The 23478-nt window shown below is 37.9% G+C and overlaps 1 protein-coding gene across 6 annotated transcripts in view; it reads right to left on the bottom strand.

The window, feature by feature from the left end:
- Positions 1–23478, bottom strand: part of CDC42BPB (CDC42 binding protein kinase beta) — a 95322-nt gene that overhangs the window by 20420 nt on the left and 51424 nt on the right. For 4 of the 6 annotated variants that reach the window (XM_050335421.1, XM_050335420.1, XM_050335423.1 and 1 more), the window contains exons 7-24: positions 21546–21746; positions 19382–19630; positions 18336–18415; positions 17167–17333; positions 16958–17077; positions 14954–15087; positions 12771–13013; positions 11113–11223; positions 10416–10660; positions 10137–10242; positions 9464–9588; positions 8628–8733; positions 6868–7016; positions 6194–6288; positions 6027–6106; positions 3367–3456; positions 2853–2927; positions 2347–2452 (exon numbers count right to left, since the gene is read on the bottom strand). In XM_050335421.1, coding sequence (XP_050191378.1) covers positions 2347–2452; positions 2853–2927; positions 3367–3456; positions 6027–6106; positions 6194–6288; positions 6868–7016; positions 8628–8733; positions 9464–9588; positions 10137–10242; positions 10416–10660; positions 11113–11223; positions 12771–13013; positions 14954–15087; positions 16958–17077; positions 17167–17333; positions 18336–18415; positions 19382–19630; positions 21546–21746 — 2482 coding nt within the window. The remainder of the gene's footprint in view (positions 1–2346; positions 2453–2852; positions 2928–3366; positions 3457–6026; positions 6107–6193; positions 6289–6867; positions 7017–8627; positions 8734–9463; positions 9589–10136; positions 10243–10415; positions 10661–11112; positions 11224–12770; positions 13014–14953; positions 15088–16957; positions 17078–17166; positions 17334–18335; positions 18416–19381; positions 19631–21545; positions 21747–23478) is intronic. The other 2 variants (XM_050335424.1, XM_050335425.1) reach the window with 1 other exon arrangement.

Raw genomic sequence — 23478 nt, 5'->3', positions numbered from 1 at the left:
AATTCACAGTGAAATGCATGTATGAGTCAATCATAACAGGTGATTAATGTAGTCTACACTCAGCAAATTAATTAATCACACTGAAACTGGCAAATAGCTCACTATGCTGACGGAGTGAACACACCTAGATATTGTGTGAGACTCTCCAAAGCTCTTTTATTTCCTCATTTTAGCCTATTATATCCACAAAAGGCAGGAACTGAGTTCACATTTCAAGGAAATGGAGTCGGGCAGCCTCACTGATGTTGAGCACCAACTAACTCAGTGACAGAAGTGAAACAGTATTAGTAAAGGAGGAATAAAAATTACAAGATAGTGATAATAGGTGTTTAATTTGATCCAAGTATGCAAGGATACTGCAAAGACAAAGTAAAACTAAATCAACCAAAAAGACAGAAAGGCTTAAACTATTAAACACAAGATACAGACTTGAAAGCATAAATGAAATAGAAACAATGGACAAGGACTGAAATACTGCATGATGAAAACGGCATATATATATATTGCCCAGAGGCCAAATAAGTTCAAATAAGCAGTAAACATCTATATTAGTCATTGCATGCTTTCTTACCATTTGCACCACTTTGTACCACTTTGTGCTGCACCAGCAAGGGACAAAGGTCTCTATGTCTCTTGCCTAGAGAGCACTTCACACAGAAGCAGTACTCAGAAAAAAGCTCATATTATATGCCATTTTACATGAGACAGACTACAGGAACTGCAGAATGAGTTAATGTGTGATACTGAGGCATTCATCCCACAGTTTATGGGCCAGATCTTTCCACAGAGATTCTGCTTAGTTTGTCCCAGCTACCCTGTTTCTACCAGTAGGCTTGGGAAGGCAGCAGAAGGGCACAACACTCTGATCTATTCTGTGTATTTTTCTAACCATGTTCTCAGAAGTGGGAATCTGGCAGCTATCCTAGGTACATCCAGTCCTGTAATTATGAAGTGTCAAAGGATTCCAAAAAGCCTGGAAACAGCCTGCTTCTGCTAAAGCCATAGACTGGGCAACAAACCTCCTCCTCTTGATGCCTGAGGGAAGAGACAGCAGAGAGGACAGCCCTGAGCAGGCTGCCTGGCTTCTTCTTTGAGCTACTGTCTGCTCCCAAGAAGGCAAGGGTTACCAAAAAGTCATACATGCAAAGTCCTGTAGGTGCTCCCCAAGACCAGGTAATAAATTCAGTTCTTTGAGGAGGTATCATAACTATTTGGGACTGTGCATGTCAAGGCACACCAGCTGTGAAATAGGGAAAATCCACAGGATATAGTCAGTTTTACAGGTCTCTGGAAGTGTAGCAGTATTTTACTGTAGTCTCCAACATTGAAAAGAGGAGGAAGTGGGAAAAGCAAGTGATTAGGAGTGGAACATGGCGAAGTTTTGTTTTACTGGAGTCATCTCTATTCTTATGTGAATGTGATTCTAGTTTTTTCTGTAGCTATCAAATCTGCTGTGGAATAGCCAAGCTGGAAAACTAATGATGCAGAGCTTAATCAAAATACATGAGACAAAAAGAAGAGTGAAGCTCATAGCTACACTAAGGGAAAAAGACAGTTTCAAGCTTGCAGGAAGAGATGCAAAACAAAAGTTCAGAACTGTCAGCAACAGGAGACAAAAGGCAGCCCCAGGGCAAGTGCTGGCAGAATCATAGGTCCTCTTGGGGAAGAACTGCCACCAGAAGATCTGCCAGGAAAAAAAAGCCCTGAAGGGCAGATGAGGCAATCTAAATGTGATACTGAGGGTGTCAGTGGAGAGGGTGTCACTAGCAAGAACTAAGCTGGGCACAGAAATAAGGTTATTTATACTGTAGTGTCTTCATCGGATTTGTGACCTGTTTAACTGAGTTCACGTGTCCAATCAAGATACAGTGAATATTTAAAAAAAAAAAAAACAAAACCTCCCTATACTGAAACACAGCATTCAATAGTGACACATGCATCAGAGAAAGCATTTTAAATAAAACTGACAGACAGCAAGACAAGCTACAGACGAAATAATCCAGCAAATGGTCCTCCCAACATTCAGGGTTTATGATTAGGATAGCACAAAATAGACATAATCAGATCATTACCCTAGTCTTCTACAGCAACAGAAACCAGTCCTGCCTTCCCCACCCCCTCCCTCACACTGTAACAGCACTAATGGCAGTAGAATTAATTAGCAATACAAAATTATACACCATCATCATACTTCTAAAGGGATGCAAAAGAAAGAAGAACCATTCAGTGGCAGCCACTCCTTTCTTTCGTTCCCTCCCCAAAGACATTGTTGCCTTAAAATACATTAGTGTTTTGGGATGCTTTTTGAGGGACTTGCTGAAAATACAGAAAGTTTCACTGACTCACCGTCACAGGCATAACCTTGTCGAACTAATCCCACCATAAGAGAGGTGCAATGACTACACTGAGTAGGGCTTGTGAATGACTTGATATTGAGCTGGTGAGCTTTAGGCTGAAAAATACATTTAGGATAAAAAATAACTTCATTTTCTGGACTTAAAAAAATGCAAGCGCCTCCCTTCACCACCCTCCAGTATATCAGGGTGTACATTATGAAACCTGGGCTTCTTTTATGTAAGTGCAGCTTGTAAAAGGTGCTGCAAGACAACAGTGACAGTTTTATTTCCAACTGCAAAAGACACTCAAACCCAAACTTACAGCTATTTTTGGTCATCCCCCACAATAAAACAAAACCCATCCATATGCATTTGGAAACATTTGATTAAAAACACAGACCTAACAAACACACACATGACAAACCCAAACAGGACAAGAACAAACACAGAGGGCTAATTTATAGATTATACTTTTTTCCTTAGTTCTTTAGAATAAGGTTAGCACAGTCCCCCTACCTTTGGTACAGCTAGAGAAATGGACTGAATGGTGGGGGAAGGAGCAGCAGGCATCCTCTGAAGCCGAATTGGTTCCTGAATCACAAGAAACTGTAGTTGAGCAAAATAAGGCTTCAAGAATTTGTTTCAAGATTGGGGTAGCAAAGCTTATTGGTTTTGATTTTTTTTTTCTTTTTTTGAATACGATCAGAAATTTAATTGTCGTAAACATCACCATTCTGATTTAATAGAAACAGATCGTGTTTTAAAGCACTCACAGGAAAGCCTGCACACTAACAAATAAGCAGCAATACAGAAAACATGAAAATGAGGTACATCAACATACAGAAAGGCAGCGAAAAGGTTTCATTTGCAACTGTCTTCAAAGCAGGTGAAATTAACACTGAGACATTGCAAATAAGCAGCATTCAATCCTGTTTCTTCATGATGAATGCTGCAATGCGTATTTATCGAGAACAAGACAGAGAGACTTTCTGGGGAATTACTCTTCAGGGCAAAATAACAGTTTTCTTACTTCTTGTTGTTGCTCTGCAGTTACAACTGAAGTAGATGGTGAAACTTCTGACTTGGGACCCTGCATTTCCTGCTCACTAATAGAGCTGGTCTGCAAAAGCGACAGTGAACATGTTAGATTAGATACCACATATCTGAATGAAGCGTTCTCACATCAACAGAATGGAAACAAAACCCAGTGTTGGTTTCTAGATGAAATACACAAACATCTAACAACCTTCCACAAACATCTAACAGCCTTCCACTCTGAGAAAAGATCTTTCCTCAAAACAAACCCTGCCACCTGATGGAAAAGCTGGAAGTACTGAAATGCAAAATCTCATAGCAGGCAGCTACAATGCTGCAACAGTCATCATCTCCCAGCAAGGCTGTGTCTAATCTCTTGCATGCAGGTATGGAATGATGTTTGAGAAGCCTGGCAATCATCCCTAAAATAGCTGATTTCTCATGTTAGCTTATTATACTAGGATTTTTCCAGCACACAGCGGCCAGCAAGTCTGCTACAAGAAAAATTCTTAAAGTAGTAATAATCAATCTTCAAAAAAGTTGTTTAAAAATGTCTCCTTAATCACAGTGTCTTATATTTCACTAAAATTTAAGACTAGCATCCATTACAAGCCATCTATTAATTTCACACTTAAATTAGCAACTACTAATTGCCAGCACAAGGGGGAAGTATGCTACAATTCCAGAGCTAAAGCAGCTGGGTGTGGAAGTAGGATTCTGCATGTACTCTGAGGAAATCATAAAAACCATGATTAACAAACATCAGATTAGACTTCACATCAATGATGTAATTAGCACTAAAGGCAACAAGTAATGAATCACTCACTTCCCAGCCAGTTTAGACAGGAAGAAGCTTCGCTCAAGTTCAGTTAGCTCACTAAATATGTTCGGATACTTGTTATTTTTGTTTTGTTATGAACTGATTGGTAGGGCTGGGCCATTTAAGATCAAATTGTACCATTATGTAATATGAACAATTTCAAAATGCTAAGTGTGATTCAGCTTTAGCCATATAGATAGTCAAACTATAAAACAAGTAAGCCTCTAAAGAGATTTAGTGGATTAAGTTACAGAGAAATTAAGGAAGCACAATATCTAGTTTTAGAGGGCCATTTTTACTATGACAGGTCACAACAAAATAAGGACACAAAACTACTAACAAAAACTTACTTCTTCCCAAAAGGCTAGCAGAGAAGATGTAGATGAAGAAGAAACAGAATCCTTTGTTGTAACAGATATGAGGGATAAAAACGATTGCTTATCACCCACAGGAAAACTTCAGATAGAATATTAGTTGGTTAACTAAATAAAATGTTTTATATGGCCAAATGATATTTAGTCCAACTAGATTAAATCCCAGCATAGATGATATAACCTATCTTTATAATTACAAAAAATTGTCAATGTAAGCCATTAAGTACAGTATCAGCAATTTTAATGTAATTAATCAGAAAATGCCACCTGCATTTTCACAGAGACTATGTACTTATTTCAGGATCTGTAGAATGGAATCTTGTTTAGTTATGGGCTTGATATTCTACATGTTACTGTTTTAAGTATATTGGTACTTTTTAAAGCAATGCTCCCAAATATCAAGGTCAGTAGATAGAAGTTATTATTGAGATAGCAGCATATATCATGTTTCTCTCTCTTCCCTCCACCTCATCCATGTAACACATCTTGCTGCTTCAGCAAGGAAGTCAGCATGGACATTCTGTGGCTGGGAACAGCATATACACACAAACTGTGTGCAAATATCACTGCATGCCCATAGGCTTTTTTTTTTTAACAGTGACAATTCAAAAAAAAAAAAAAAAAAAAAAGAGTATACACACCTCAAATATAAAATCTAACCAGACTGACAAGGTTTTAACCTGAACCCCCTTAACTCCGCTTCATAAACAAATTATTCTCTCCAGTTCAAGCTCTTGGTTTTATCCTTAACTGCCTATGCTTTGCAAAATAACATTAAAAAAAAAAAAAACTCCCAGAAAAATCTCCACGGATCAAGAGTTCATGAAGTAAGGAAATGTGATTCAATGTTGCATTTAACAGCTGCTTCCTCAGGGAATGCACAAATCATTTAAAATGAAACGCCTACTTGGAGCTGTGATTTGTATGACTAGTTTTCTAAGGATCACAGGGTGTGTCACGATAAACTTATTATACAAACATCTGTGGGTCCTCTGATTCTCTTCCCAGTTCCTTCTACTCTAACCACTCCATTAAGATCTGGAGCCAACAATTTTACATATCTGTTTAAACACTCCTTGAACTGTGTGAACACTTTTCCTTGTAATAATCAGCATCTTCCAACTGCAAAGCATTTAATCCCTTATTTGTAACAGGGTGTGCCAGCATTTCCAAAAGACCCTGAATATATTTCATTTAGTCAAATGTTTGATATTAACCTAAACAAAGAAGCTAGAATAGGAAATAATTAATGTGAACTTCTGAGAATATTTCCCAAAGGTGCCAGCTTCTCTACAAAATGCCAAGCAATCTGACATCTACTGGGCATCCAATTCTGTGCCACGCTTATTTGGCTAATATGCCAGATCCAAATGTGCCACACAGTGCCTAAGAGTTAATTTAACATAACAAAAATATAATTTGGTTATCACATTTTTATAGTTATTTTATGTAATAACTCACTCTGAAAGTCAAATCACGTGTAAGAGGAGAGGTGTTGAAATAGTCAAAAATGGAATCTTGAAAATCTGGAAGTTTGAGACCTAAAACCAAAAGCAGAACAGGCTTAGCTAAAAGGCAACATCACAGGTGGTGTTAGAACTCTGTTAAAACACAGTAACTTTAATTACCTGAATCTGTTCTGTATTTTTCTTCCAGTTTTTTCTTCAAACCTTCCATCTCTTCCAACAGTTCTCTATTTTTTGCTTCTGATTCCTTTAATTTACTAAAGTAACACAATACGATCAAAATGCAATCTGAAATGTCTCAAAAGCAGGAATGCCAGTGCACAAGAGTTTCGGATAATGACTTTTTTATTTTTTTGAGGAGCATGGGGTTTTTTTAAGAGATTATTTTAAGGTTGATTAATTTTACTTTTCCCATGACTAGGCACCTCACTACTTAACTAGATATTTAAAACTGTAGATATTTAAAACTTGAAACTTCTGCTATCATTGCAGATATGTGCTATTATTCTAATAGCAATTTGATTCTTAATTCCCAAGGACATGCCTCTCTAGTTAGTCTAATAAATGGTAGTGAATTTGCCTTGAATTTGCTCTTATGCTTTTTTTCCTCAGATACCCAAGATTTATATCTCAGTATAGCAGTGAAATGTTTACTTGAAGAAATTTTTACAGTTCTCATTTGACTATGGAAGAAATGTGTAGACTGTAGAATGGGATCTTTCTGGCAAAGTCCAATATCCCAGGCACAAGGGGCCATTTTAAGAAAGTTGCTACTATTCTAATCAGCAGTTTAGATCAGTGTATTAAAACCCAAACAGAACCAAAGGTCTGATTACCTTTCAAAAGATATGTTTGCATCTTTAACTTTTCGCAACTCTTCCTGAACCAGTTGTTTGGCACGAATTTCTGCATCAAGGGCAGACTGTAATTCCAGCCTGGCTGACATATCCAACTTCTGACTGCGTCGCACTTTCCAAAGTGGATCCTGTTGCATAAGTTACTGAATATTAGTATCACCTGTCTAAGGATATTTCTGTTCTTGTCCAAAGACATCAATCAGCTTTCACATTGGTTCAGAGAAGGCTCTTCTAATTAGTAATGGACAGGATACCTGCTGCATGAAAATCAGTCAATAGCCGGACTTCATTACACAAAAAATGAAGTAATGAGCTATTTTAATAGCAGTTAGACCATTAACACAATATGCCTGAAACCAAAATGCTAGATCACTAAGCATGGAAGTCAAACCAAGAGAACCCATCGAAAATGGTTAGTTTTCCCTGTCCAATCTAGAAGAGAGTGTAAAACTTGCACGGTGACATAATGGACTTTTAGACATGAGATAAACATCAATATTTAATGTAAAACATGCTAATATAAAGCATAGCAAGAGTAGCAAAACCATAAGGAAAGAAAAAAAGAGAATGAATCCGGGTCTTGAGATACCCAAGATACCTGTAATGTTTGCCTAAGCAATTCTTATGCTTGCTAAAAGTAGCATATGCCACACTTTTGCAATTTACACCACGCAATTCCACCCTACTACCCCCAAAAGATAAAATTCTGAGCTTTTCCAGGCATTTTTCAGTATGGACTACATTTCTGATATTCCCTAATGAATACTTCTCCAGTCACACATGAACTTGCAAATAACAGTCACGAAAAATGAGAGGCATTTTTTATGTTGAGAAATAATTGCCTTAGATCAGGTTCTGCAACAGTTACAAAACCAGCTGTAATAAGAGCAGACAGCATCCTTTGTTCTGGCAGTAGCTAAGATGAAAATGCCAACTGCATTTGATCCGATCTTTCTTCCTAATAAACCTCTCAATATTGTAATCACCTCTCGATGATGTAAGCAAATGTTAGCTCATAGAAGTAATAATTTTCTCTTCTTCTCTGGTATTCATAGGTTTGGAAGGGTGCGTAACTTCTTAAATGTACAAACCAGCAGCAGATGGACTCTGCATGGCAGCCCGTGCTGACTGGCATTGCTAGGGATGTGGGATTCCATGCCAAGTTGCAAATGACTCTCCCTCTCCTTCTGTGGGTGTTTTTCTCTTTGAAACCCTACTCCTTTATGAGAGCTCCTCTAATTTGCAGATTATTTTTGAGAATTCATGTTACTGCTATATGGGTAAACTATAGAATAAGGTCTCACTGTTCTGCAAATAAATAAAGCTACATGCTTTCAGCGTGTCCCTAGTTTGTGCCAGTATCAATCAGTTTGTACTTTTCACTAAGGAAAACTTACTTTGTTGTCTCACTGTAACAGTAGTTAAAATTATTCGGTTGCATCTAACATGGTGAGGTACATTTCTGTACGCCTGTAATGGTTTAAGCTATTGTTTCTTCTCTCCTCTGTACTGTTTAAAGCAGTTTGTGATGGCAGATATTAGTATGAAACAGCTACCCCCTGTAATTATCAAATTCTGATCAGATTACCTAATTGGATTTTGCAAGCAATAACTAAAAAACAGAAAGCAGAGTAGGGGATTTATTAGAAAAAAATTCTGATTACGTACAGGTAGCCAAAACTAAAAATGTAGCTTCTCAGACATCCCCAGAACAACCTGAATGCTTTCTATTTTCTTACCAGTGTTCGTGACCCCAGACTGGAACTTCTCAATGATTCTAGTTCTTCTGTCATCTTGGAAGCTAACGCCTGGAGATAGCCACGAGCATCCTTCTCATCACTTACCCTGTTGTGCAATTACAAAAACCTGTAACTTAGCAGTTTCATGGTTCATAGCACCAAATACTGTACCACCAAATTATCAGAGTCACTGGATTTAGGGATATAACAGAAATGGACAGAGCAGGGAAAACTCTCCCAGCAACAGAAAACTGAATACATCTTAGATTGCCTACTTTAGATTTTTCTTTTATCTGATTTTCTTGATTGTGGCAGTTGCTAGGGAAACTTAAGTTTCCCTTTCGCCATCAGCAAGAGTTCTGCAGAGATTCACTGTTATAGTTTGGAACATGATCTGCATATTACTGTTCAGTTTTTATAAGGGCTACCTTCCAGTCCTTTTGTTTTGCATGCTGAAATACTTGCACACAGATTGCTAAAACAGTGAATTAGAGAGGGAAGAACAGACCTAGGAAGTAAGTCCAAGTGTACAGCTAGTGAGGTTTTATATGCTAACATGGACCTTTAAAATCATGACCATCTTCCTGACTTAATTTATCAAAATTGGATGATTTAATAATCACTTTAGAGATGACACCAAAACTTTCTCCTTTGTACATGTTGCAGTGGCATCTGACAATGTCAATAAAATCAACACCATGCTTTTGTTCATCTCAGACACAGAGAGAGGGCCTAGCTATACATTTAAAAAAAAAAAAAACAAAACACAAAACAGAAGCCAATCAATATTTCAGAAGTTGAAAATGGCCATATCTGGATCTCTAAACAGCACATACCATTGAATAATTTCTGCAATCTGAGCTTCCCAGTGAGCAACAGACTCCTTCTTTGCTGCTAGATCTTGAAGCTCATCTTCCAGCTGTCTGTTCTGTGCTGTTAGTTTGTCCACAAAGGAGCAGAGCTGAAACAAGAGATTAGTTTCACTTGTGACTTACGTCAGTTCCAGACTTTTTATATATGTGTATGTCTACACAGCTATAGAATCTGAGCAAACAAGACCACCTTGGGCTATCTGGGAGCTCTAATACAGAGCAAAGGACTGGAAGGTGTTCTTTATTGTGGAACTGCCAGTTCACACAAAATAATCTAAAACAAAGGAAAAGAAAATGCAAGTGTAGAGGTCAGAGAGGAACGAGGTTTAACTGTAAGCCATCAGGAAGGCGGGCAGTCTGTCAATGCTTCCCTCTCTGAGCAGCCTTCATGAAGAAATCAGTGGATGGTGTAATCTGAACTGTGGGAATCAATTCCACAAAGAGCAGTACTAAGATGCTAAAGTTACTATGTAGCCAAATCTCTGACATTTATATGGTGAAAATGACATTTGTTTTATTCAGATAGTGCCTGAATGTTCATAGATCCTGTTCTGATCAGTGAGTAGACTACTTCAACACCAGAGACTAATGATGTAAGAATTAAATTTTGCTTAAAAATGTTTCCTAAAATAATTACCCTCTCATTTTCTGTTGTTAGCTTTTTGTTATCTTCCAAGAGCATAGATCTTTCACGCTCATATTTCTCTTTCATTGTTCCTACTGCTTCCTCCATTTCACTGTGCCTAAGGAGAAGGACAAGAAATAGAAACAGTTTAACACTGCTAAACCTGTGGGATTTTTGAAAGGGAATAAACAGAGTTCAGGTGAAATAGCAGCCTGCAAAGGTACCTTTGCAATGCAATATGCACACAACAAAAAGAAATCCATAGTTAAGAAATCATGTCCAAAAGCCTACCTCTCTCTCTTTGTTTTCTCTAGTTTATCCTTCAGTATCATGATCTCTTTCTGCAGTGCAAGCTGATGGCTCTCTGAATCATGTACTTCCTTTTTCACATTTTTTACTTCTAAAACATGTGATGCTTCTCGTCGGACCAACTCCTCTTCATAAAATAAGATTTTCTTTTCCAGCTCAGACTTAATTTTGGAAAGTTCCTGCTGATGTTCTAGTGTGGCACCAGCTGCCCGGCCTCCCTGCTTCAGCTGCAGAAGAAGAGGAGAAACCATCAGGAAGAGGCCATGACCTTTTTATTTTGGGAATATTCTTTAAAGTCAGAATTGTCCAACTGTGGCAATTTTGAAAAATTTTTATTTGGGCACCAAGTGATTTAAAAGGTACCTGTCTCCAAGTATTAAGCCCCAAGAAACTGCTCTGCTTACATGACCCTAATAAGGGGTTGAAATGGGTTGCAGAGATAATAAATGGACCACGTTCTGTTATCTGATTAGAATTTATATAAACTGGGCATTTTCAAGACATTAGTGTCCAATGACTGAAGTCTTTCAAGCAAAAAAGGCAAATAAATCTGGACAGGTTAGGTCAGGTTTCTAGTAATGCTGTAGTTTTCAAGTCTCCCACTGCTATCAACAATTGAGTAAGCAAAACTACTGCAGCTCCTGGGCCATGAGTAAATATTTGTCAAAAAACATGTAACCTTTAGAGCTTCCAGTTCATTTTCCAGTTGTTTGGAGAAAACCTCACTGTGCTCACGAAGCTTGCGTTCTTTTGATGCTTCTGCTACAACTTCTTCAAGTTGGGCTTCCAGCTGTAACAAGTAATTTTAAGTCATTTCAACCCAGGATAGCACTATCTGTATCATTCATTTCCTTTCCTCCATATGGACTAGTAGCAAGTTTTATTTATTTCTATTTTAAGTTACACCACTATAACAATCATCTCAGAATGTCATGATAATTGTTTTGCCTTCAGTGATTCAGGCATCCATCTGTCTCATGCAGCAAAACTATTATTTTATGACTCTTTGTACTGATATGAACTACATCAAACTCATTCAGGGATAACTGCACAGCTTCCATTAAAGCAAAGAGAAGGAAATGGCACTAGGACGTCACTGCAGTTGTGAAAGAAGAAAGTCTTCCACATTTACAGGTCAGCTCTATGCCTCAGTATCTAGTAAGGCAGCTTAAAAATCTCAACCTTTGACACAAATTACTGCAAAATACTTCAAATATGAACACTGAACATCTTTGCCTTGCAATTATGGAACAAATAAGCTTGATCATCCATTTATTGACTTCAGAAAGCTTATCAGAAAGACAATTTAGATTTAGCAGCAACTAAGGCAACTTGCATTTCAAACAATAGTGACACAGTTTCAAAACCTGACAGGAAGAGTAAAAATTGGTTTTCTGTGTTCAAATTAAACTAGCAAAGTTGTTTTTAAAAGGGTTGTACTTGGAACTGTGGGACAAGATAATGAACTTCTAGACTATGTTTTGAATAGAAGATTGATCTATTATGAAAGGGAGTATAGAGGAATTTTTAAGAACAAAGGAGATTTTAAAGCTCTGCATGGAAGCATTTAACTGAATAAAGAACAACACCTGAATGCCTGCTGCACTCTGCTCTGGAGACAACATGCCAGAGCTCTTTTCCAGTTCCCAGTTATCTACCACTTCTTGTTCATGGATAAAAGCCTGAGAAACTTCATCTTTTATTACACTTTCATAGACTGCCCCTCAATTTACTAGAAGTTTTCTAGTAATGTTTATAAAGTTCTTGAATTTGTCTTCTACACTTCACTCAGAGAATACATAAAACATGATGACTTTTCAGTGATTAAAACACTCTGGATTAACCACAGTAGCTTTTTCTTATGCCCTTTTCTGTTTATCCACTTCATCTTATGTAAAACTATAAATTGCCTTGAATAATAATTGGAAATTAATTTGTTTAAAGATATTACAGATATTCTTACAATGACTAACTACAGAGGAAGGAAAATCACATATCTGTATCACTATTCCTCTCTTCAGCTCAGAAGAGAAACATTCAGTTAAAAAAACCAGTGAACTTAGAATACTACAACCTCAAAGCACATGAAGGAGTCATTGAGTTTTCTAGGTTTCAAGCTGACTCTGAGTCTACAAGAATCAAAACACAAGAACTAATAACCTGGGCATGTATTAAAAACAGCTTCCTCCAGATTTAAATCAGTCTGAATACAAACAAACAAACAAAAAAATCCCCAAGAAAACCCAGAAGACACTCCCAGTTTTTCAATACAATCGGATAGGAGATCCTGATAAGCAGCAGCTGAACATGTTACTGCGGGTTGTTTTATCAAGCTACCTCTTTCCTTATCTTCTCGGATTTACGGACGTCCTGTCGCAGAGCATCAATTTTCTGCATGCTCACTTCCAACTCCTCCTCTTTGTCGCGAAGTTGCCGGGACAGCTTCTGCTTTTGAGACCGCAGGTCTCCCATCCTCTCACTGAGCTCGGAGAACTCCTGCACAGCCAACTTTCTCTGCTGGTGGGCATCCCTCAATTCTTTGGACTGCGCCTTTAATCTCTCTGAAGCTTCTACAAGTTGCTGGTTTAAATAAAAAATGTAATAAAAAGAGTAATTTGAACTCCATGTATTCTTTCCAAGAAGAAAGAAACCGGACCTACATAAGCATGACTTGAAAGCTCAACCACCTCACATAACTTCTAAATATTATTTCTAATCCTTAATTTACACAATTGTTTGGGATTTTTTTCTGGCTAAGCAGCTGCAGTGACATGCCAAGACAGCCATTACTCTGTTTCTAGTGTGGCAGCTCCAAGACTACCTTTGGTGTAGCCTTTTCTGCTACTCATACATTCTGGTTAACAGACAGAAGAGAGACTGTTAAATTCTAAGGTACAAACAGCCCAGAGATTTTGGCCCATGGATTACTTCTGGATTCATATGAATGCCCACGAACAATATGGCTGATAGGTTTTTCCAAAACTAGTGATTCCCATAGAGATAGAATTTTTTCAATATTATTGAAAGTGGTATGTAGTATATACAACTCCCTATTTACTTTACTGCAAAACATTTTGCTGATTTAAACTAAAAACTGCTAAATTTTAGGAAGCAAACAAAGGTATAATTTACACAGCAGCAAACAAACTCAGCAATTTCGTAAAAATCATCATCAGTCTTAAGCAGTAATTAACCTTTTGGTCTAACAAAGAGTAAGTGGGCTCAAGCTGGAGCAGTGACTTAGCTCTATTAACTCTTTGATATAAATATAAAAATATGGACACATATATATATGTGTGTGTGTATATATAGATACACACATATATATATGAGTTTAACTCCTGTGTATGTTATCATAGAATCATAGTATAATTTAAGCTGGAGAAGACCTTTAAGATCACTGAGTCCAACTGTTAACCCAGCATTGCTCAGCCCACCACTAAACCATGTCCCTAAGTGCCACATCTCCATATCTTTCAAATACCTCCAGGGATAGTAACTCCACCACTTCCCTGGGCAGCCTGTTCCAATGTTTGACAATTCTTTCAGTGAAGAAATTTTTCCTAATATCCAATCTAAATCTTCCCTGGTTCAACTTGAGGCTATTTCCTCTCATCCTGTCATTTGTTACTTGGGAGAAGAGACCTACCCTCACTTTACTTCAACCTCCTTTCAGGCAGTCGAGCAATGTCTTCCCTGAGCCTCCTTTTCTCCAGACAAAACAATCACAGCTCCCTCAGCTGCCCAAGGCCTCATAGGACTTGCGCTCCAGACCCTTCAGCTTCTTTGTCGCCCTTCCCTGGACTCATTCCAGAACCTCAGTGTCTCTCTTACAGCGAGGGGCTCAGAACTGGACACTACTCAAGGTGTAGCCTCACCAATGTCAAGTAAAGAGCAACAGCCATTGCCCTGGTCCTGCTGGCCACACTATTGCTGACACAGGCCAGGATGCCATTGGCCTTCTTGGCCATCTGGGCACACTGCTGGTTCATGTTCAGCCACTGCTGACAGGACCTCCAGGGCCTTTTCTGCAGGGCAGATTTTCAGATGCTTTGCCCCAAGCCTGGGCACTGCAAGGGGTTGTCACTACCTAAGCGCAGGACCCAGCTCTTGACCTGGTTGAATCTGTTACAAGTTTGCTATTTATCCCACCCCCTCTTTGGGGAGAGAAGTAGTAATTCCTATGTGACTCAACATGTCATCCCAGTGCTCTGAAGTCTCTCTTGATTGCTCTCAGATTTCTATTGAAACAGTTAAGAATAATTAAACAGTTTAATTAAAACCATTCTTTAGCTGTTGGTCTATCCAGCAGAACACATCTGAAATAAGAAGCCCATCAACTTCCAAAAGAGAATGAGTGATACTTTGAGAATCTACTGTACTGCAGAACAGGTTCCCTAACATCTCAGTACAGTTCTAAAAACCAGCATTTAAAACACTAACATCGCCAATCACAACATAACTATTCTATATCTACTTTATATGATCATTTTTAAAAGTATCTGTCTTTGGATCAATACCTTATGAAGGTCCTCCTTCTCTTGCCGCAGTACTCTGCACTGTTTTTCTAGTCCTTTCAACTTGTGTATGGAGTCCTCATGTTCCTGTCGAAAAGCCACTGCATCTGCAAGCTGTGCTTCCAGTTTACTTACATCTGTAGATGAATACATATTAAAGGTAACTGGTCCCAAATTAACACCAATAAAACAAGCAATATCACTCATACAAATTGGCATCACTTTGCCCGGAAAATCAACTTCCTTGCATTTTAGACTGTGTGAGGTCATTTTGGGGCATTGATACCTCAAAACAATTTGATTTCCTTCCCCCCCTTAAAGAAGTTCTCCCAAAGATTGTGATCTCTAAGTGAAAAAGCCTTAGCACAGGGTTTGGTTTTGCTTTTGAGGAATGCAACTTCTAGCCCTTGAAAACATTAAAATAAATTAGAGTTGTTCCAATTCTAGTTCTAGTAATGTGTTTCCTAAATAGTTTTCCCTATGTGACAAGAAAGGCTACAGTCAGTCATTAGTGCATTCAGCCAGACAGGCAAGGACTATTTATTTTCTAGACTAGATAAGAAGTAATAGTCTGGGAATGAAAAACTATCCTGGATGAGGTAAGCTGGAGACTGTATTGCCCATATTGCTGGCATTTTGTTCTCTCTTTACTATCAAAGAAAAATGAACAAATTTGACTTGAAATTAACGCTTTTAAGTGCAAAAAAACCCCCAAGCCACTAGTCACCTCTATATATATTTCTGCTCAGTCTTAGAACTGGAAAGAAAATGAACCACCATTCTCCATTTGGTTTTAACTACTAAACAAATAAATAAGAAATTGCACAGGGAATAACTGTCTCCCTCAAGTTTCACTGATGTCTGTGGCAGAACACGAAACTGGACCCATGTATTCAGGAATCCCAAGCACTGCTGGAAGCTTGAAGCATTATTCCTTTCCTCACTCCTGCACAAACTTCCTCCCACCCTACATGAACCAATGCTACTTCTTTTTAAATCAGGACATACTGCTAGAATTTATATTTAACATTGGTTGAAGAGCTAGATAAACCTCAACCATTTGCAGAAGTAGCACCTTAATCTAACTATTGTTAGATTCAAATCTAATTTCAGAATACACAAGAATAGCTTTTTTTGGAAGTATAATCTGTGTAGGAGATCTGAACTGATTTCTGCAATGCTTACACCTACAAAAGTGGTATATTGCCAAACTAAGGGGGGAAAAAAATTAAAAAAAAAAATCAGCATCAGCAACTCTGCATCTGAACTCACATATGCTATACTACAGGCCCCTATAAAACTCTCAGCCAAATCATTAGGATTCAAAACTAACATTTTGTTTATCACTGATTCCCACTTAAAAATTAGGTGCTAACAGGAGGCTTGTATGGATAAACTAATAGCATTGTCAAGCAACAGATTTTCAGTGATATGGATGAGTCAGTCTTCCCTCAGGACAGATGCCAGTATTTGTTTTTCTGCAATGCTCAGTGATTCCTAATTAATGCATCACCAAACAGAAACACAAAGGGAGCAGGAGCTCAGAAATATTTAAATGTGAACTATTATTACACATCCCCCTATCTATTCCCTAATGTTACTAAAGAGCAACCAGACTTCTCTCTCCCCTGTCTGTTACACCTACCTCCAAGTAAAACTCCTCCAAAACAGTGTTCCCCTCAAAAAGGAGGAGTAAAAGAACATAATCTCCTGAGATTTTTAAGGAAACAAACATCACACAAAATATTTAACTGAATCCATCCACACAATTTACTGTACTCTAGACTTCCCATTCTAGTATATGCTATCAGGCCAAGCAAGTGGAAGAAGTAGTTAAGCACTCACCTGGAAAAACTGAAATGCCACTTAATATTGAAGGAGGATTAAAAAAACTCTTTTAAGTACCTCAAGAACATTAATTCTACTTATTGCAAAAACACAGCACATCACGTTACTAGGAGTAGCAAAATAAACTGCATTTCTATAATTACCATGCCAGAGGCTTACCTGTTAATTTGTTCTTCAACCGTTCAATTTCTTCATTTAATTTTTTAATCTCCTTATCTCGGCTTGTATTTACTGTAATACACATTGGACCTTGGAGGTTCTGCACTGTCTGTGTAGATTCTTAAAATCAGAAAAGAAAGGGAAATATTTTCAATAAAATACATTCCAATGACCAGAACTAAGAATCCAAACAAATATAAACCACTAACCTTGCAGTTTTCTGTTCAAATCCTGCTTTTCTTGCTCTAATTTCCGTATTTTCTTTTCATAGCCTTCTATTTGTGAAGTGTTCTTTAAGTCACGTTGTACATCTGCATCTTTGGTTACAGTGTCAGACTGCATCACACTCTTTAAAGTGCCTCTATCAGATAAAGAGCTGAAAAAAATTACATAAGTTAGAACATTTTAATAAATACGCACAGCAGTCTATAGCAGTGACATGCTGGGATTCCACCAAATGGGCACCTTAAATTTACAAGAACAATTAATGCAGTAATTGTTACTGTAGAGACAACTGCCAGAGTAAAGTTACTATTCCCTAGCTACTGTCCATGCTGCTGTAGAATTAAGATAACTGCATGCAGGAATTCGGTAATGCAGAAGCACAATTCACTTTACAAACTACCTACATGACTGGAAATGTTAACTCTCCCGTGCCAAAGGTTACTATTACCTGGCAGAGAAGAAAGCCGGTAAGTGTACCTGCACTGAGATAGCTGAGGGACAAACCTCAAAGTTTAGTTTAAAGCATGACAAAGATGGATTTCAGTGAAGGCAGATGATCTCACTCTGAAAAGGATGAGATGTGTATTTTGGGTTTACAGCGTAACAAACCCCAGCAAAGAGAAATAATAAAGTAACAAACAGCGCAAAATACCTTAAGATCAGAGACAAAAACATGTTTGAGAGATCTCAGGGAGATCTCTCTACACGGAGGCCATTTCAAAGATGTGCAAAGTGAGACACTCTGTCCATGCTCAGAATCCTCTGTGTTAACTTGGTCTACCAGCAGGACATCGGAACAATGAGATAATCCTAAACAGTTCCTCCTGGAAGATGTCCAGCGGGGACAGTACTTGCTCTGAGCCTCACAAATGCAAGGACAGCAAGTTTATATCCAACTGCAATTGACACATCTCGTCCCTTAACTTTCTTTCATTTCAAATAGATAAAATAGTAAATACAAAAGCGTCTAATCTTGGCAAGCATAATCAAAATATGTTCAGACATTTAAAGGGGGGAAAAAAAAAAAGATACAGTTTTATCCAGAGGTATACCTGTGGACATCAACCTTTCTACATATTTATAAAAATGAGAATTTCCCAGAATTAGTTGCATTTGGGAAACAAGTTTAAGGAAGAACAAATCCTTTGCTTACCTATCAGTTGTGTATGTAAACCCAACGAACGGTAAATGCAATCCAGAAAAGCCTGTATGAGAACTTGGTGGCACCACTTCCTGCATGAAAACAACATGCATGAAAAACCAAAGGAGAACCCATACAGAGTGAAAGGCATTTGACTAAGCCTCAACAGCTACAAGACAGACAGCTAGTGGAAATCCTTTTCTTAGTACACCTACTGACAATTGGCAGTTATGCTCCATTGTCCCTGAACAAGCTTTATTTCAGATCAGGTCACTTAATATAATGACCTGAATTTAGGAGCCTCTTGATCTGGCACTTGAAAGGGCAGCATTTCAACAAGTTGAAAGCACAATCCACCCACTAAAAGAAAACCCAAAATATCAAGTTCCTAATTAAAAGTGACCTGGCACCAAAATGCATGCTGTTAGTTTTAGCATTCTAGTTGCTGTCGGACATGTAATCAAAAAACGTTCCAACAGCTCTTTATTTCTTGGAATACAAGCTGATGAACAAATTACCACAAAAGCTCTCTGCTCTTCCTGACACATTTGCGAACTATGGCACAACAGAAATGGAGGAGCAGAACTCCAATGCTCCCTACTCCAAAAACCAACCTCCCGGTTCCTAAGTGAGTGGAGTAGCAGTGTGAGTCCTCTCACCTGGACAGCCGTGATTGCAAGCTGCGTGGAGAATGTATGTGCATTTCTAAAGACAGATAGTTTTTCACCTTTGAAAAGGAATAAACTCAAATACTAAGCTCCTTGTAAAGGTAAACTGAAAGGGCAACTAAGGGGTTTTTTTCCCCACCTAAATATGTTTTAATTTTGACTGACCATGTAACAACAGTACATATTGGCAAGTGCTACCACCTACAAAAGCAGCTCATGACTTCTGATAACCCAAAACATCAAAGAGATGAAAAAACCTGAATTTTCACATTTGAAGTGACTTATTTTTCATCTCTCACATTATTTATTTTGAAATAATTTCTCACTACTACCTTACAGTGCAGCAAGGTTGCACACTTCCATTAGTAATATTTAAAAACAAAGACTCACTGGATTTCTTAGTACATCATCATCTACATCGAAGTTTGAGGTGTCAGAAGGACTGCTAACTTCTGGAATGTAAGGTGCTTCTAGGTTTCGGATGTTATCCCAATTAAGTCCTTCAAAAAATGCATGAGACTTAAAATCCTCTATTCCATTCTGTCCCAGTCTACGCTCCCTGCTGCAGATAAGTCGCTGAATAAGATCTTTTGCTTCTTCAGATACATCTGTAACATGGGATGGAAACTGAAATCGTTCCTACAAAAAAAAACAAAACAACCACAAACAAAACAAACAAGTAAGAGAAGTTTTTAGAGAAGGAATCTATTCTGTAACTTCCAACAGTAGTTTCAAAAAGAACATGCTAGTAAAACTGGAAATGAATAGTCAAATTCTGTTCTAGTTCCAGCGAGCAGTGACAGAGCACAATTCAATACATTCAGTGATAGACTTTTTGTATTAAAATGGATTTTGAGGACAAGAAATCATTTTTCAATTTCTTTAATACAGATATGTTTTAAATTAACTGTGGTTACAGTAACTCTGTTGGGAAAAGTGAACTTTTTTTTAAGACATACCAGAATCTTAACACACTACAATATAATAAAGACTATACAATAAAGACAGGTCCCCACCGGTATTCTTAGTCAGAGGTTCATTGATCTCTTGAAGATGTATTTTTTGAGATTTAATTAATTTCAGCCCTTAAAACCCCATGATGGTAGTTAATTCTTTACCAAATGTTGTTATATTTAAGGATGTATTTTTCTAATTTGTAGGTTAAACACCTGTTTTTCTTACCAAAATTAAATCTACATTCAGAAAATATTTATATTATCATAAACAAACATAAGATCTAAAAATTGCAATTACCACTAACAACTAAAAGTACTCTAGATAGAAAAAATTGGGAAACCTTTATTTGTATTTTAGCTTGCTACTACTACCACCACTGTACTGTCAATAAGGGCTTTTTGATGTTTGTATAGTTGGTTGGTTTGTTTGTTTTCCAGTAAAAGAAAATAGCATATTTATACATATAGAATCATAGAATGGTTTGGGTTGGAAGGGACCTTAAAGTTTCAGCTTTATTCTAGTTTCGACTCCCCTTTCATGGGCAGGGATGCCAGCCAATAGATCAGGTTGCTGACAGATATATATACAAGTACATATTTATAATACAACTTTTCAAGTTTAAAAATGAGATCATTAAGGACCAAACCAGCATAAATGAAATTAAACTTAAAAACCTCCAATGGAAAACATACAATCATATTGACTGTGTGTCCAAGTGAGATTAAAATATTAAGTTTGCAGGACAGCAGCTTCAAATTTCCTCCCAAGTAGTTTAAGAGCCAGGTAGCCACAGTTCACACTGGTTACATTTGCAGTCAGTTCACGCATTGAAGGAATTAAAGCAAGAGAGATATTAATATTCATCACAGCAAGGGTGTCAGCTCTGGCAAGGATTTCATGTCTTATCCATCACTGCCTCGCTGTGAGAGTCAGCACTGTAAACCCCAGTAAAGTACACTCACTCTGGGGAGAAGAAAATGCAGTAGTAACCCTATTGCAACAGCTTCTGGCTACCTGGAATGAGTTTGCACATAAACATATCCTTCTAATACAGCTCTTGAAAGGACTCTATGAACTGTTTTATTCTCACTCTGTAACGTTCAAAATGCACCAACAAGTTCCAGCTCTTCTTTACTGTTCTGACCCTGGGCAAACACCTGACCTCAGGTTCTTCATGCAGCTCATGTCTACAATGATTGACTTGCCTGTTGACTTTTTGGTACTGTTATCAGTGTGACAGAGAATGTGCACAGCTGTGTAAATAATGCATTACTTCATTTCTCCTGCACAGTCCAGAGGAAACTTGCATTGGGCCTAATACAAGAGCAGCTTTTAATTTTGACTTTGTGATGACTGCGTAGATTTTCCAAAAAGCACAACATCAGCATTTAGAGAAAAATTTCGATTTGTCAAAGAATTAAATTTCTGCAGTTCAGAGAACCAAACATTCATAAAACTTGAACCAACAAACCTACATAACATGACTCTAAAACACTGTGAAAAAGAACTACTATCACTTCAACATCTTCAAGTGATAAGTTTCTCTGTAAACACTATAAACTCTGTGAAAATGCAAGAGATGTAATATAGCTCTTACTTCATGGTTCATAATCTTCCCATAGGTTTCCACTAGTGACTCTGCATAGAAGGGTGTTTCCCCATACAGCATTTCATACATGCAGACACCCAGTGACCACCAGTCACATTCAGGCCCGTATTTCCCCATTCCATCCTCCATTGCTTGCAGGATCTCAGGAGAGATGTAGTCAGGTGTACCCACTGCTACTGATGACTGTACCTTGAATATAAGGCAAACATAATTCTCATAAGTTTTCAGGTTCTTGCAGCAACTTTTTTAACTCACACCCTACTATTTCAGACAAACAGAGACAGCAAGACATGATTCTGGAGATGGAAGGGATTTATAAATTCCTAGCAACGTAACAAAGAAAATATGAAGAAAGTAACAAAGACTGCAAAGATTAAGTTCCAGTCTACTGCTACATAAAATCAGTTGATATGTTTTATTCTGAAGACAGTAGAAACCCAATATAATCACAGCTATTGTGAAAGCAGAAAGACAAAATATGTTTGTGTCTGTTTATACTTCAAAATTGCAACTGGCTGCCAGAAGTTGAAATGAAAAATGGATAAGTAGGGAAATCAAGTCCTACCCCTAAATTTTACAGTTTCATTTGAAGATCACAAAACAAGTTCCTTGGGTAAGTTTTATTATGTCAGAAATCAGCCAAATGTTTACTGCCTATGTGTAAGTGGATACAATACAGGGGTAAGGTGGGGAATGGCCCTGTGCCCAAGCAGTGGGGAAGCCGTGACCATCAGGGCAGTGGCAGAGCAGCTCTGATCTCTAGGAATATGTTCTCAATTCCAGTGGCTCCTTCATTTTGCAATTTAATATGGTAAAGCCTTGGCAGGCATTTTATAACTAGAGAACATCGCCAAGATGTGCGTTGGTGCCAAAATCAGGGAATGATGCTGCATGGTATACTTTGGCAGATCTGGCAGCCCTGGAAGTGCCCTAAATTAGGGAAAACAAACAAAAACATCGTGCATAATTTAGCTTTTAGAGGTATATCCAATCTGGTGCACAAGATGGCCAATTACCAGCATGTTGCTGTTCCATTTGCCAAAGGCATATAAACCAAACTGCTTATTAATTATAGAATCAGACAATCATTTAGGTTAGAAAGAACCTCAAAGATCATCATGTCCAACTGTTAACTGAGCACTGCCAAGTCCACCTAAATCATCTCCCTATGTGCCACATCTACACATCTTTTCAATACTCCAGGGTTGGTGACCCCACATTTGTGTGTGTCTAAGTGGTGTAGCAGGTCACTGACCGTTCCCCTTTGGATTGCAAGGACTTCATTTCTGCTCTCCCTTCCCATCTTCCAGCCCATGGGGGTTGTTACCCAGAGAGTAACTGGTCTTACTATTAAAGACTGAGGCAAAGAAGACATTAAGTACCTCAGCCTTTTCCTCATTCTTTGTCACCATATTTCCACTCATATCCAATAAAGGATGGAGATTCTCCTTAACTCTCCTTTTGTTGTTAATGCATTTATGGAGACATTTTTGGTTTTTACAGCAGTAGCCAGGTTAAGTTCTAATTAGGCTTAGTTATGTCCTCACTTGGGATGACTTATACTTAAGTCTGTCATGGCTTTTAAGGTTCTTGGTCACATGTGATTCCAACACATATATAATCAAATTTCTGTCCTTTTTAAATAAAAAGGTCTTTGGATAGTTCATAAAAATCTCATGAAAACTCCAATGGTCAGTAGGAGAAAAAGTGGAATCAGAAAAATATAGCAAATTATAACTTTAAAAGTTTAGCAGCCCGTAAAATGAGGAAATGAAGACATCAGAAATGTGTTTAAGTACGTTAAGTTACACTCTTCCCTCAATTTTTAGCATATCAGAAAGTCTACAATATACCACATCCCTGATGCACGTTTATGATGCCTAATCTCCAGCAACGCACTTAAAAAGTCCCACTACCAGCA

This window comes from Myiozetetes cayanensis, unplaced genomic scaffold (genome assembly GCF_022539395.1).
Source record: "Myiozetetes cayanensis isolate MyiCay16 unplaced genomic scaffold, myiCay2020 scf6-25, whole genome shotgun sequence".
Classification (NCBI taxonomy): domain Eukaryota; kingdom Metazoa; phylum Chordata; class Aves; order Passeriformes; family Tyrannidae; genus Myiozetetes; species Myiozetetes cayanensis.
Note: the sequence above shows the minus strand (reverse complement) of the source record. Positions and strands in the feature narration are given on the sequence as shown.